The following is a 13,613-nucleotide window of genomic DNA, read 5'->3' on the forward strand; positions in this document are numbered from 1 at the left end:
TAAACACACCAAATCCTTGTCTACTAAAAGTAGATATGGATGTGTTTGTGATTTTTTTTTAGTTTTTGGTCATGGATAGTGAATTTATTTAGCTAAAGAGGAGTGGATAATGGAAAGCTCTATACAGTATATTGAAACTCTTGAAGCAAAGATTTTTTCATCATTTATCAAGCATAAATGGCAACAGTTCTGCCAAATTTGATTATTCGAGGCTTTATGACATGCCCTTTAACTATCTTATGAAATTTTGCCCCCTTGTCCCTTTGTCACTGTATTTTTATGATAACCGTTTTTGTTTCTTTTGCTGTCTCTCTCTGTCCTCCATGCAGGTGTTTCTAAGGACATTTTATACTCCATCTCCTCTGGAGACCCTGATGGTTATTTCACTGTGGACAGTCGATCTGGTACCATTCGCACTGCCCTTCCTTTGGACCATGAAACCTGCTCTAGTCTTGACCTGGAAATTCAGGCACGCTCTGGGTCTCCTCCAGCCTATGGAACCAGCCGGGTACGAATAACCATTTCGGACGTCAATGACAACGCCCCTACCTTCCTCCCTTCCTCATCAGAGTCCCTCCTTTTGCCTGAGATCACCAAAATGGGGACTGTTATCTACACCATTCAGGCCACTGACAAGGACTCTGGTCATAATGGTCAGCTTAGCTTCGATCTGGTCTCTGCTGGTGCTGCTGGCAGCAGTGGCCAGAGGACATTTGGTGTTGACCGGGGCAGTGGGGAGGTACGCCTGATTGGGAGTCTGTCATATGAAAGTGTCCCACGCTATGATCTTCAGGTGGTTGCCAAGGATGGTGGCGCACCTCAGCTTAGTTCTACCTTCACCCTTGTGGTCCACATCCAAGCGCAAGATGCACAGGGCCCCAACTTTGACACCCTGACCTACCGTGTGGAGCTGCGGGAAAATACACCTCTCAATACACGTTTCCTCCAAGTTCGGGCGCTCAACATAGAGGCATCTGGGAATGGTGGAAGCTCCTCCTCATCTTCCTCCCCCATTTCCTATCGCCTTAGGCCTGACGGTGATGCTGCTGGTTTTGGCATCATGCCAGACAGCGGTTGGCTGTATGTCCGTAGCTCTTTGGACCGAGAGGTCAAGGACATGTACCTGTTAACTGTCCTGGCCACATCAGGCCCAGGAGGAGCAGGAAGAACCGGCAGTGCCACAGTCAGGGTGACGGTAACCGATGAGAATGACAATTCCCCAAGACTGAGCCAGGAGAGGGTGTTCCTGGCTGTCAGAGAGAACCTGCTGGCAGGGACAGGCTTTGGTAGGGTGTCTGCAATGGACAGAGATGCCGGACTAAATGCTCGACTCACCTACAGGCTGCTGCACACGGATAGACACTTTCAGATTAACTCTCAGACAGGTGAAGATAAACACCATGACTTTTATTTGAATTTAAGAACAATAATAAAGATAAACACCATGACTTTTATTTGAATTTAAGAACAGTAATAAAGATAAATACCATGACTTTTATTTGAATTTAAGAACAGTAATAAAGATAAACATCGTGACTTTTATTTAAATTTAAGAACAGGAATAATACGCTTGAAGCAGTTTGTTATTGTTGATGTTTGTTGTAGTTGTGTTTCACTGTGTGAAATGTAGTTACTTCATGAGCAACAATAATACCAACATGATTTACTGCAACAAATTAATGATTTGCTGTTTGTCAATTGAATGAACATGGCAGTTACTCCCCCAGTATTGCAAGTAATGCAAGCTAAGGACTTCTCTCTTTCTCGTTTATGTTAGGTGAGATCAGCACCCGCCTGGCTCTGGACAGAGAGCAGCAGTCCAGCTACCAGCTTGTTGTGGTCGTACAGGACGGGGGTACGCCTCCGCGCAGCGCCACTGGCACTGCTCATATTACTGTGCTGGATGAAAACGACCACGCCCCCAGTTTCACCCATGCCAGACCGGACAGGGAGCTGGTCCTTCAGGTGAGAATGACAGACTAACTTGCCTTATATGATTTCTGCTATAAATATTTGAAATTGAACAGCGGGTTCTCAAAGTTATTCTTCCTTTTTGGATGCTGGAAAACCAATTCTAAGCTGTTTAGACAATTTTTTATATCTTAAATCTCATAGTTGTAGAAAGAAAACAAAGATAAGATAAGGTATTTGGTTAGGTAGATAAGGTACATTAATACGGATAACAATCCTTCTCCATTACAGGTGATGGAAGGGCTCCCATCTGGGGCAGTCCTCGGGACAGTGACAGCTAAAGACCCAGATGAAGGAGAAAATGGTACCGTATACTACTCGCTATCAGGTGAGCGTATTTCTACGTATAACATTTCCCTTAGCATTTGCAGGGCCATCTGATTGAAAAAGTATGTTTTTTTTTTTTGGTGTTTAACTTAACTTGGGCTATTTTTATCTGTTGCATCCTCTCAAGGCCCCAGAGCAGAGCGTTTCTCCCTTAGTCCAACCAGTGGCGAGCTGAGAACCGCTTCCCCCCTGAGATTTTTGGAGCGGACTGAGTACGCCTTCACCGTCACTGCTGCTGACCACGGCACACCAGGCCTCAGCTCCACCTGCCAGCTACGGATAGAGGTAAACACAATATTTACGTTTTCACAACCACATCTATTCTCCACCTGCATGCGCAAGCGCTTACACATTTGTTGTGTCTCCAAATCATTTCTAAGAAAACAATTGGAAACAAAGGTTTATCTAGTGACTAAACCTAAGCCTGTGACATGTATACATTGCCTCAGTCCTTTTGCATTCCTTCCTGAGAGTAATTTCCTCAAACTGTGCACAAAGTAAACGGTATAACCGTCAAAGGAACTGGAAAAGGAGATAAATATGAGAAGGAGAGAAACTGAACCTGTGCCTGTGCAAACAAAAGCATCTATCCAATCTAGTGTGTGTTTCCTGCTCCAAAAGTTAGTGGCGTAACCAAAACCTTAGGTGAGAAACCCTGAGCTGCAGGAGGGAGCTGGTCTGGACTGAGTTATTGTTCTGAACTTTCTGTCAGGGGGTCAATCCTGCATATCAAGGTATAATATCAGGAATTCAAAAGCAGGAAAGTACGGTTTGCAACAGAGGCATTTAGCCAGAGAAGTGTGGTAGTTTGACGGTGAAGCTTTGAGCTCAGCGTTTTTGTGTGATGTGATCTCAGAAAGGAAAAGGATGCTAATTACAGCAGGAGTGCTTGCCTTAGATTTTGCCTGCACCCTGCTTGTGCAACACTTAGATTAGACAGAGGGGAAACAGGCACCTTGGAATCAAATGCTCCCAGATGAGATTTGATGAGAGCCAGCTGCATCAAATCACACAGAGAGAAAGGGAATACGCCACTGTACGGTAGCAGGCAGTGATACATATACGCGGACACACTCACTGTAACGACATGTTCAAATACTCCCGTGAGCTAACATTTCCATATAATGATTTTGAGATAACGTTTCACATAGTTGTGGGTAAAGTCAGACATGGGGATATTGTTTTGCACCCCAACTAGTACACACTAGCTAGTACAGAAAAAAACAGGCGTCAGGAAAAACCAAGGAAAAGTACAAATAGTAAAGTACAGAACAGTTGGCACTGTCTGGTGAAGTATTGCATTGAAGATATATGAGACACTGGGATGTACTTGAGCAACTGACTTACTGCATCACTGTAATGAAACACAGATGAAAAACAGTAAGACATGATCTTATTTTCTGGCTTTAGGAGTCGATAACAGGTGGCTCCAAATGTGTTCACACAGGGTCAGTCTTTGAGCATGTGGGACTAAATTACAAACATCATCCACATCACATCCCTCTTCCTCTAGATTTCTCCTTGCCGTTCATATTTGATAAAGAAAAGATGCAATTCAGTGCAACAGAACTTGGTTACTAAAGCGAGAAGCATGGATTTTTTGATGATGAAACCCGAGCTTGTTAAAATCTGCTTTTGTTTGCTGTCTTCGGAGCTTTTTGATCTGTCCCAGAGCAACATCGAACCCTGAGACTATTGCACAGTGGCGAGAGCCCTCTGGCATGCACTTCTGGTTTAACCGGACTGCAGCATATGAAGGCCACACTTACTGCTTTGCATTATTTGAACTGGAATATTTACATTTTCCCTCCCATTACACCCTTCATTATTTTGTTACAGGTCACAAACTCTGACCTTCATGTTGAAGCCAGAATGTTGCAGCGTCAAGACATTTACTTGAGGGATTTTGAATAATGTTTTCATGCACAATGAGAATGCCAGTGAGGGTTATTAAAGTAATAGCAACAAAACATAAACAGACTTTTTTAAGGATAGGCTGCAGGCAGAGCCATATAGTTTCACTGCCTGCTGAATACCAAGGGAAATAAGATCCAGTAACATACACAGCACCATGCTGGCCTTGACACATCTATGCTTAGCTTAAGTAGTGCTATGTATTGAAGTTGTAAATTGCATGAAATGAACTGAGTCACCATGATTAGCAGTTACAGCAAATATGAGTTAAAATGAGCTCTTTTGACTCTAGTTTCCTTTCTTCTAGGTTCTCAGCTCCTCCAGGTCCAACCTCAAGCCCAACATGCTTTCCATGACCCTGAACACTGTTGAAGGGGCTACTCCAGGCTCCATCATCGGCTCCGTCCGCCCACATGACCAGCAGGAATCTTCGTTATTGGAAGGCCAAGTGACCTACCTGGTAGTGGGGGGGACAGACAGAGATGGGACTTTCATGGTGGACCGTTTAAAGGGCGACGTGTACCTGGTACGCGAGCTGGACTATGAGAAGGGGTCGAGGTACACACTTCACATTGAGGTGTCTGACTATTCCCAGGCATTTCCCAGCAGCCACCTTGTGCAGTTGGATATCAATGTGCAGGACAGCAATGACCATGCTCCCCAGTTCACAGAAGATCCCGTAACCATCGTGATCCCAGAGAACGTAGAGCCAGGGGCTTCCATATATACCTTCCAGGCATTGGATCAGGTGTGAAAAAGAATATATTACCTGGTAAAAAGAAAAATAATGTTAACCAGTGTTTAATACTTGCCATTTTTTTAATATGGATATTCTCGTACTACTAAAATCATGGTTGCGATTTTAAGTGTGTTTCTGTGCTGGATCAAACTTTCCATTCACTGTGTAATTCATCTTCTTTCTTTTTACAGGATGGCAGCGGACCCAACAGTCAGCTACGTTATTCCGTCGAGCACTATTGGCCTGATATGCCTGACCTCCTGATCCTCGACCCTTCCAGTGGAATCCTGACCCTGGGGCAGAAGTTAGATCGTGAGTCAACACCGTCCCTTTACCTAGTGGTGCGGGCCACAGACCAGGCAGTGGATCCCTCTCAGAGGCGCTGGGGTTCTGTCACCGCCCGACTGTTTGTGACAGACGAAAACGACAACGCTCCAGTCTTCAGTTCACCGTCTGCGGTCAGCGTCATGGAGGATCAGCCTGTGGGGTGAGTGACATGTCTAACTGTAGTCTGTTTTATGTTACTAAATGCACATTTCAGTCATTGCTTTGACATATCAGGCCACAAGGGAAGAAAACCAAAGACACTTAAGTTTGGTATAATGTATTTTAAATGAGAATTTGTTTATATGGTTGTCAACAGGTTTGTGATTTTGTATGTGATGGCTCGAGATGAAGATGAAGGAGAAAATGGCAGAGTGTCATATAGAATCCAGACAGGCAACAGCGCTGGACGCTTTAGTCTGAACCCCAACACTGGTAAGCTTATAGTATATTTGGGTGAGACACAACATCTTAAAATATAATAATGTTATAATAACGTAACAGAGTCTGTAGAGAGACTGGGGATTTCCCCTAAATACCCAATTTACACTCCATCAAGAGATGATTAGGGTAAAATTCACATAATTTCACGCATTTATAATCCTGCTTTGAATGATTCAGTACAACAGGAGTATTATGTGGTCTTTTTCTATGGGGGTTCTTGATTGATAGATAATCAGTAATCCCAACCATAGTAGCCCCCTGGATGAACAAAACTTTCCAGAAGATTGTAATTACCACTCAAGTGGGTCTACAGGGTCTCAACTGCTAAAACACTCATAACCCTCATAACCCGCTTTACTAGATGGTCTTTCAATGCCTTAGAGCAATATTTCACTTGAATAATGCTTTGGTGTTCTTTTCTTGACGGATTTGTTCATGGGAACCAATTGGGCTTGGGATGTGGACAGCCTTTGATATCTTATATGTATGTATGTGTGATCTCTTCATCATCGGAGCTGGGTGGTGTGGGTGTGCTCAGATCTGGCTGAGATGGGAGTAGAAGCCACAAGACAGACATTTAATGCAGCTTCCAGATGGAAGAAAGTCTTTACTTCATTACTGTCAAGTGTCTGGTGTATTAGCAGAGGTTGGGTCACTTCTGGTTTGTTTCTCAGACTGTGGGGTATCAAGCCTATGGTTAATAATAGCTGTAATAGTGGATTAGCATTGTACTGAAAAGACATTTACCAAACTGCCGGCTAGTGTGGGGGGTGTCATTAACCTGATTACAGCCTATAAATTACATGTCTGTGCTGCCAACATGAACTTTCTGTTATTTCCCATTACGGTTGCTTTACTGCTACTTTTATTAACCACTTTAAAGTTAATGTTTCTTATAAGCTCTTTAATTTATTCACAAGTAGCTTCAAAATTTAATAAAATGCTGCTTTTGAGCATAGGTATTATATTCTATATCTGCTTGTTCCCATGAAAAGATATCAGCTCTCTTCATAATGCATTAAATGAAAAAACCTGTCTTGTATATTTTGTTTCTCTGGAAATCTTGAGATCATCAACAACGTCATCATCTTGAGATCAGCTTTTAAATAACTTAAGTAGTTTAATACAAGTTTGGTCAAAGTCGTTCCAGAGAGGGTAAGAGTACCTTTATCATATGATTGAGAGCAAATCAGTAACACTAAACTGGCTACAGTGCGGAATTAAATAGTACAGTAAATGTTTTGCATATGTCTGCATTTGGCTAAAACATGGAAGCTAGTAAAACCTCACAAGCCTCAAACTCACAAGACCGCTGGTCATCACACGTTGCATGTCTTTGTCATGCTGTGGCATTTGTGAATTATGCAAGCCTGTCAGACACCACATGCCAGCTACACACACACACAAATGCACATACACGCCTCACACTTCCTCTCACTTTGGCTGACCCTCTTTTCAGTCCTGGGCAGGAGAGCATCTGAAACCAGAGTCTGAGAAGTGGTGGTTCAGCCCCATTTACATAAACACATGTGATCTAATGCTAGCAGATGCTGTAATATTGTAAAGATATATATATATATATATATATATAAAGAACAATAAACAAATTTTAGGGAAGGTGGTACTTTTATTTATTCTGCAATTATTGCCAGGTTGTAGTTGGGATTCTGTATTTTCCTGATGTGTTCACTGATAGAGCACTGCATTTCATTGCCAGAACAGAAAAACTAGTGAGAGTTAACTGTGGTTTCTCACTTACTGTGGAAACTCTCATAAAGCAAATTTGTTTTTACTGGTCCTTTAGGCACACAAATACTGCCTTTCTCAGGTACACAAAATTACATGCTCACAAATATAATCCAAACACATAACACACGCATACACAAATTTCAAGACCAAAAAAAAACACAAAAAAAAGCCAACATGAGAATCGAGGTGTTAAGTAATGTGGAAAGTTTTATAAAAAGTCCTAATTCATTGCTCACCAAATGCTTTTCTCTTTTGTAGGCTCTCTCTCCATCCTTAAAGCTTTAGACCGGGAAGAGCAGGATGTCTTCAATCTAACCATTGTAGCAGAGGATCACGGGATTCCTCAGCTTTCCACCTCTCAGGTGCTCTCTGTGCAGGTGATTGATGTGAATGATGAAGCTCCGGTGTTCCAGAGAGCAGAGTTTGAGGCTGAGGTGATGGAAAACCAAGGACCAGGAACAACCGTACTGACGGTCACTGCCACTGACCGGGACCAAGGTTTGTTTATGTCATTTCAATATTTAAAGTATAAATGAATTATTTTATGAGCATTTTAAGAGCTCAAGAGTGTGGACATACAAGCATTTATTTTGAATAATAATAATAATAATAATAATAATGATTATGTCAGCAAATGTGGGTCTTTTAACCCAGGAAAAAACATTGTGCCAGTGCAAGAATTCAACAGAATAATACAGTAATAGGAGTACAATAGTAAATCTGTATTTCATATAAGCCTGTACAGGGATGCTTTTGATTTTTTTTTTTTTTTTTTTTCTTGGCCGGTATGAGCATGGATAATAAGGATTGACATGAAGGATGGATGAGTAAAAGGGTCCAGCTGATATACAGCATGCCTCCAGTAGGAAGGCCAGAGAACTAAACAATGGACTCATAAACGGTTTTAACAAACCAAATAACTTTAAACCAAACCACAAGCTCATGCTAATGAAAATGTGTGGTTACAGTCATCATCCAGAGTCTAATATTTCTGGAGCTTTCAATAGGCCTTGCCAGTGGCGCTATGCAGTTTTGGATTCATTAATACTGCTGCCTTTTATGTACTGAATGCAGCCTGTTCTCTGCTTGTCTTGTAGTGTGCAAAGCTCTTTATTTTTATTTGAGTCTGTTTTGTGTTTCAATATAGGTTCTAATGGTCAAGTGACATATGGAGGTGTGACAGAGGAAGGCTTCATCATCAATCCTGTGACAGGAGTCATCACCACCACAAAGGAACTGGACACAGAAATACGGGACCACTATACACTCACTGGTACTACTACATCTGTTGTTAAAGCTGTCATATGCCAACTGAGCTCAAGCTCATTCATTTTCAGTAAAAAAATTTTGTGTGTGATCCAACACCTCATCTGATCAATTTAACAATTGCCATCTCTTATTAGTATATGCCAGGGACAGAGGGCTGCCTCCCAACTTTGCCAAGGCTGTAATCCGTGTGGAGGTGAAGGACGTGAACGACAATGCTCCTGTCTTTGCAAAGCCGTGGTACGGACTGGAGGTGCCAGAGAATCAGGAGCCTGTGGAGCTTTGCTTTCTCAAGGCCACAGACCCTGACTCAGGTCCCGGTGGAGAGCTGGAGTACAGAATCACTGGTGAGAAACAGTTTTGTGTGTCTAACCAAAGTTTTATTAGAATGCATTTAATGAGCAATTCTGTTGGAGTTGCTGTAATTGCTGTTCCAGTGTGGGTGAATTTTTGTATTTTTTGGTGTTTTTCAGGCTTAAAATGGTTGAGTTTAAATTTACAGGTTGTTGACAGATTATTACAATTGGCACTCAGCGCATATGCATGCAGTGATTGCAACTAAATCACATCTGTCTTGCCCATAAGGTTGGCTTGGACCATCGTTGGTGATTTGTGATTTGTACTGACAGTGTGCAGGAACAGATTTGTTCTCACCTAGTAAGGAGGGGATACATGCAGAATTTGGCCCACTGTATTGCTTTCAACAAAGATCAGATCTGCATACAGCTACATCCGGCTTGCTCCTGACATTCCTCTGTCTTATGTCAAATGTAGTGCATTCCATATACCTGTCTGGAGCACATTAAACTTTGACTTAAGTGAATAGTTGGCACAGATGTTTCCCTTCTCTGTCTTCTTTTAACAATCAGTCCACAGAAATTCTTAAAGATTTTTTTCTTTTCTTTTGCCACACGAACTCCCCATCCAGCTGGGGACCCTGATGGAGATTTCCACCTCCACACTAGCACAGGAGCCCTTTCCACCTCACGTGGCCTAGACAGGGAGAAAAGGGCTAAATATACTCTGGAGGTGGTGGCCACAGACCGAGGCAGCCCTGCTCTCAGCACTACTGTTGCAGTGGGAGTCAAAGTGCTGGATGTCAATGACAACAGCCCTGTCTTCAGCAAAAGTAGCTACACTGTTGAGGTGTCAGAGGCTGCTGCAGAGGGGACCAAAGTTTTGGAGGCAAGTAGAAATGGGAATTTAGATGATCGGAGGATCAGAACATGTGCTTTGTTCAAATGCCTCATCAACATACTACTTTATATCTCTCTTTTAAAACAGAAGTCCTCACATATCGGTCAGAAAAATATGTTTATCTATTTCCAGGTGTCAGCGAAAGATAGTGATGAAGACCTGAATGGAAAGGTTCTGTACTTCCTTAGCCGAGAGGCACATGGAGCATTCACTGTGGATGAGAACACTGGTGTTATCACCACATCAGCACCTCTGGACCGGGAAAAATTGGCATCATACAGCTTCCAGGTGTTTGCAGTTGACCTTTCACCTGCTTCACCCAGGAATTCCTCTGCTCAGGTAAATGAAGGTTAGATTTTAAGGGTGTTCAATTGACCGACTACCAAGGAGAAAAATAGGGTTTTTTGCTTTTTTAATGAGCATTTGATGCGCATTACTACAATAAATTTTGCCTTTATCACACATGTGACCTCTTCCTTCTAGGTGACAGTGACCATCCTGGATGTCAACGACAACACCCCCTTCTTCATCCAGGATCCACTGGTCATTGAAGTGTCTAGCAGGCGTTCCCAGCGGGTTCTAGCCACCATGAAGGCTGAGGACAAGGACTTTGGAGCCAACGGTTCTGTGTTTTACCGTTTTGCCATGCCAGTAAAGGGCTTTAGCATCAACTCACTGACTGGGGAGATCCAGGCCACCGAGCCGCTGGGCGATCTGACCCAGGCTCAGAGAACCCTGATAGTGGAGGCCATGGACCAGGGCAGTCCAGCTCAGTCTGCACAGGGAGTGGTGGTTATTTACGTGAAGGAGGTGGAGTACAATGGTATTCGCTTCTCTAGGAACACCAGAGATGTCAGCATACAGGAGAATGCTGCAAAAGGTCTGACATTACATTATTTTAATAATCATCTCAGTCAGTTTGTCCCTCTGTACACTTTCAAGATCACTCTGTCGTCACAGTAAAGGAGTAAAGTATTTTTACTGCTCTACTTTAAAAATTCAGGCACAGCTGTGGCTCAAGCTCAAGCTCAACACCCAGATGGCACACGTAATGGTATAAGTTACAGCCTCTTCAGTGGGAACAGAAGGCAGGCTTTCACCATCAGCTCCACGACAGGTGAAGCTCACAATAAAGCACCATAATATTTTGTATTATGTCTTATAGGATGGAAATTCAGGTTTGAATTACAGAATGTTACTGAGAAGTGAATTTTTTTTAACTGAACACAAACGTGAGTTTAATCTATCTTTGATGATCTCCTCATCCTTTCCACTCAAATTTGTGTCCTCCAGGAGATATCCGGGTTCAGAGCTCCAAGGGGCTGGACTTTGAAGACACTCCTAGACTTCGACTAGTTGTAAAAGCTGAAACTGTGTCCTCCACATCTTTCATGGCTATCAACTTGATCCTGCAGGATGTCAATGACAACCTTCCACGCTTCCAGCTGCAGAATTATGTGGCCTACATGAGAGAAGCACAGGGATATGAAATGCCAATAATACAGGTACTTCCATATATAGAAACTGCACAATAAATAATACAAAGTCACACCAGTATTTGGCCTCCTTGAGTTTTTCTAAGGATAAAGATAAATTCCCATCATTCTCCCATCCTCTTCTATGTCCTCCATTTTCTCCCAGGTGGTGGCTGAGGATGTTGATCAGGGCCAAAATGGTCAGGTGACCTACTCCATTCAGTCATCAGGCATGAGTGGCTTGTTCAAGATTGACCCGATGACAGGAAGCATCACTACAGCAGCCATCATGGACCGTGAGATCTTTACCCAGACCAAGTGAGAACAGATCTGTGGTTAAATAAACCTCACCAAGATCCAATTTGATGAAGGATGCATATTTTACTAGTAATAAATGATTGAGTTGCTGCATGTTGCTCTACATCAAAAAGTCCATTCAAAAGTCCATTATACACACAAATAAACATGTATAGAAGAATCATATTTAGTTAGTTTGTATTAGTATTAGGTTTACATAGTCTGCTGAAGATAAAACCGTCAGTGCAAAAAGATGTCTGCCGGATGTATCAGGGCTCCCGCTCAAACTCTGTAAATCAACTGCTGTTCACTGTAACACTGTCATAACTTTCTGTGTGTTGCTTTCATAACAATATGAGAATTTGTAACCAAAGGTAAAATAATATGAAATCAAATAGATCTACATCTGTTTAATGTTCCTTTTTACTTTTCTCTATCATCACCAGTGTTAAAATTTAACTCTTAGAACTCACTTGTAATTGGAGACAAGAAAACTTTTTAGCCAACCTCTTTTTACTTCCCACCCACAGGCTAGTAGTCACAGCAACTGACAGAGGAAGCCCACGACTGGCCGGTTCGGCCACGCTGACAGTGATCATTGTTGACCAGAATGACAACAGTCCCACTATTCCCTTGCCACAGGAAGTCCGCATCCCAGAGAGTAAGTATTTAATGTTTTCAGTAACCTTGTACTTTCTTTCTATGTATTTTATGTAGGCCAGTTTACAGCAAATACATTACATTTACATCATGGTGGTGCAACTGTATAACTGTTTGTTTTTTTTTCTATCAGATATGCTGATTGGCACAGAGATCACTCTTGTGACCGGCAATGATGTCGACTCCAGTCCTGCTCTATCCTATTCTTTGCGGCTTGACCCAACAGCCTTAGGAAAGTTTGGGATTCATCGCTACAGTGGAGGCATATCACTCACTGCCCCTCTTGACTTTGAGGAGAAGACATGGTACACCCTGACTGTCAGAGCCACAGACAGCCAGCACCAAACGGAGGCTAACATTACAATACTGGTGGAAGATATTAATGACAATGCACCTACATTCACCAATGATCTCTATCAGGTAGGATGGCTTTTAAATCAAGGTACATTGATTACATTCATGTTGCCAAATAAAATGTGTGCAATGTAAATCTATCCATAGCAATTATTTTGCACAAACAGTTTCTCTCTAGCAGACTACTTGATTGAGATATGAACGCACACTGTAAAAAACACCCATGTACATTCCCAACATGCACACAGGGAAGGTGATAAAAGTTAATTGCCCAATATTAAATGGGAAACTGTTGCAGAGATTTGTCTGTGTGATATTTACTTCTCTGTCTTAGGAAATGACCTCAACATTAGCACAAGCTCAAGAAAAGCAGGAACTACAACATAACATGAAATTTTCCCCTCTGTGAATTTAGTTCCTTTCTTTTGCTCTTATGTTCAAATGCCATTATTAATATCTCTGCACCCCAGGTAACTCTGCCTGAGCACACACCGCCAGGAAGTGCAGTTATTACAGTAACAGCTACTGACAGGGACTCTGGAGAGAACGGAAAGATCACCTACAGAGTTATGTCATCAACCCAGGAGGGTTTCTACATTGACCCCAACAATGGTGAACAAACTCAGATTCCTTCCTGGTATAGTTTGGCTTCATTACATTTTGAAAGTAACTTTCTCACAATGATGTCTAACTTCCTCTCATTACCTTCTGTATCCAGGAACCCTGTTCATAAATCATAGAGCTGAGTTTAATCCTGAACGTCCATCAGTCAGTATTGTCATTGAAGCTTGTGATGGAGGTTCGCCATCACTCTCCTCCCTCACCACTGTCCAAGTCCAAATCTCTGATGTCAATGACAATGCACCTGTGTTTCACCAGTCAGAGTACAGGTCAGT

The 13,613-nt window shown here is 42.4% G+C and overlaps 1 protein-coding gene across 1 annotated transcript in view; it reads left to right on the forward strand.

Annotated features, from left to right (window-relative positions):
- Positions 1–13,613, forward strand: part of dchs1b (dachsous cadherin-related 1b) — a 79,617-nt gene that overhangs the window by 61,405 nt on the left and 4,599 nt on the right. Inside the window, exons 8-27 of the mRNA XM_046409946.1 lie at positions 330–1,385; positions 1,778–1,965; positions 2,203–2,299; positions 2,426–2,583; positions 4,520–4,960; positions 5,143–5,438; positions 5,595–5,710; positions 7,727–7,966; positions 8,616–8,741; positions 8,872–9,081; positions 9,663–9,919; positions 10,064–10,270; positions 10,415–10,811; positions 10,935–11,048; positions 11,225–11,436; positions 11,573–11,724; positions 12,234–12,364; positions 12,497–12,783; positions 13,188–13,329; positions 13,436–13,607. Coding sequence (XP_046265902.1) covers positions 330–1,385; positions 1,778–1,965; positions 2,203–2,299; positions 2,426–2,583; positions 4,520–4,960; positions 5,143–5,438; positions 5,595–5,710; positions 7,727–7,966; positions 8,616–8,741; positions 8,872–9,081; positions 9,663–9,919; positions 10,064–10,270; positions 10,415–10,811; positions 10,935–11,048; positions 11,225–11,436; positions 11,573–11,724; positions 12,234–12,364; positions 12,497–12,783; positions 13,188–13,329; positions 13,436–13,607 — 4,999 coding nt within the window. The remainder of the gene's footprint in view (positions 1–329; positions 1,386–1,777; positions 1,966–2,202; positions 2,300–2,425; positions 2,584–4,519; positions 4,961–5,142; positions 5,439–5,594; positions 5,711–7,726; positions 7,967–8,615; positions 8,742–8,871; positions 9,082–9,662; positions 9,920–10,063; positions 10,271–10,414; positions 10,812–10,934; positions 11,049–11,224; positions 11,437–11,572; positions 11,725–12,233; positions 12,365–12,496; positions 12,784–13,187; positions 13,330–13,435; positions 13,608–13,613) is intronic.

Source organism: Scatophagus argus, chromosome 14, assembly GCF_020382885.2.
Source record: "Scatophagus argus isolate fScaArg1 chromosome 14, fScaArg1.pri, whole genome shotgun sequence".
NCBI classification, from domain to species: Eukaryota; Metazoa; Chordata; class Actinopteri; family Scatophagidae; genus Scatophagus; species Scatophagus argus.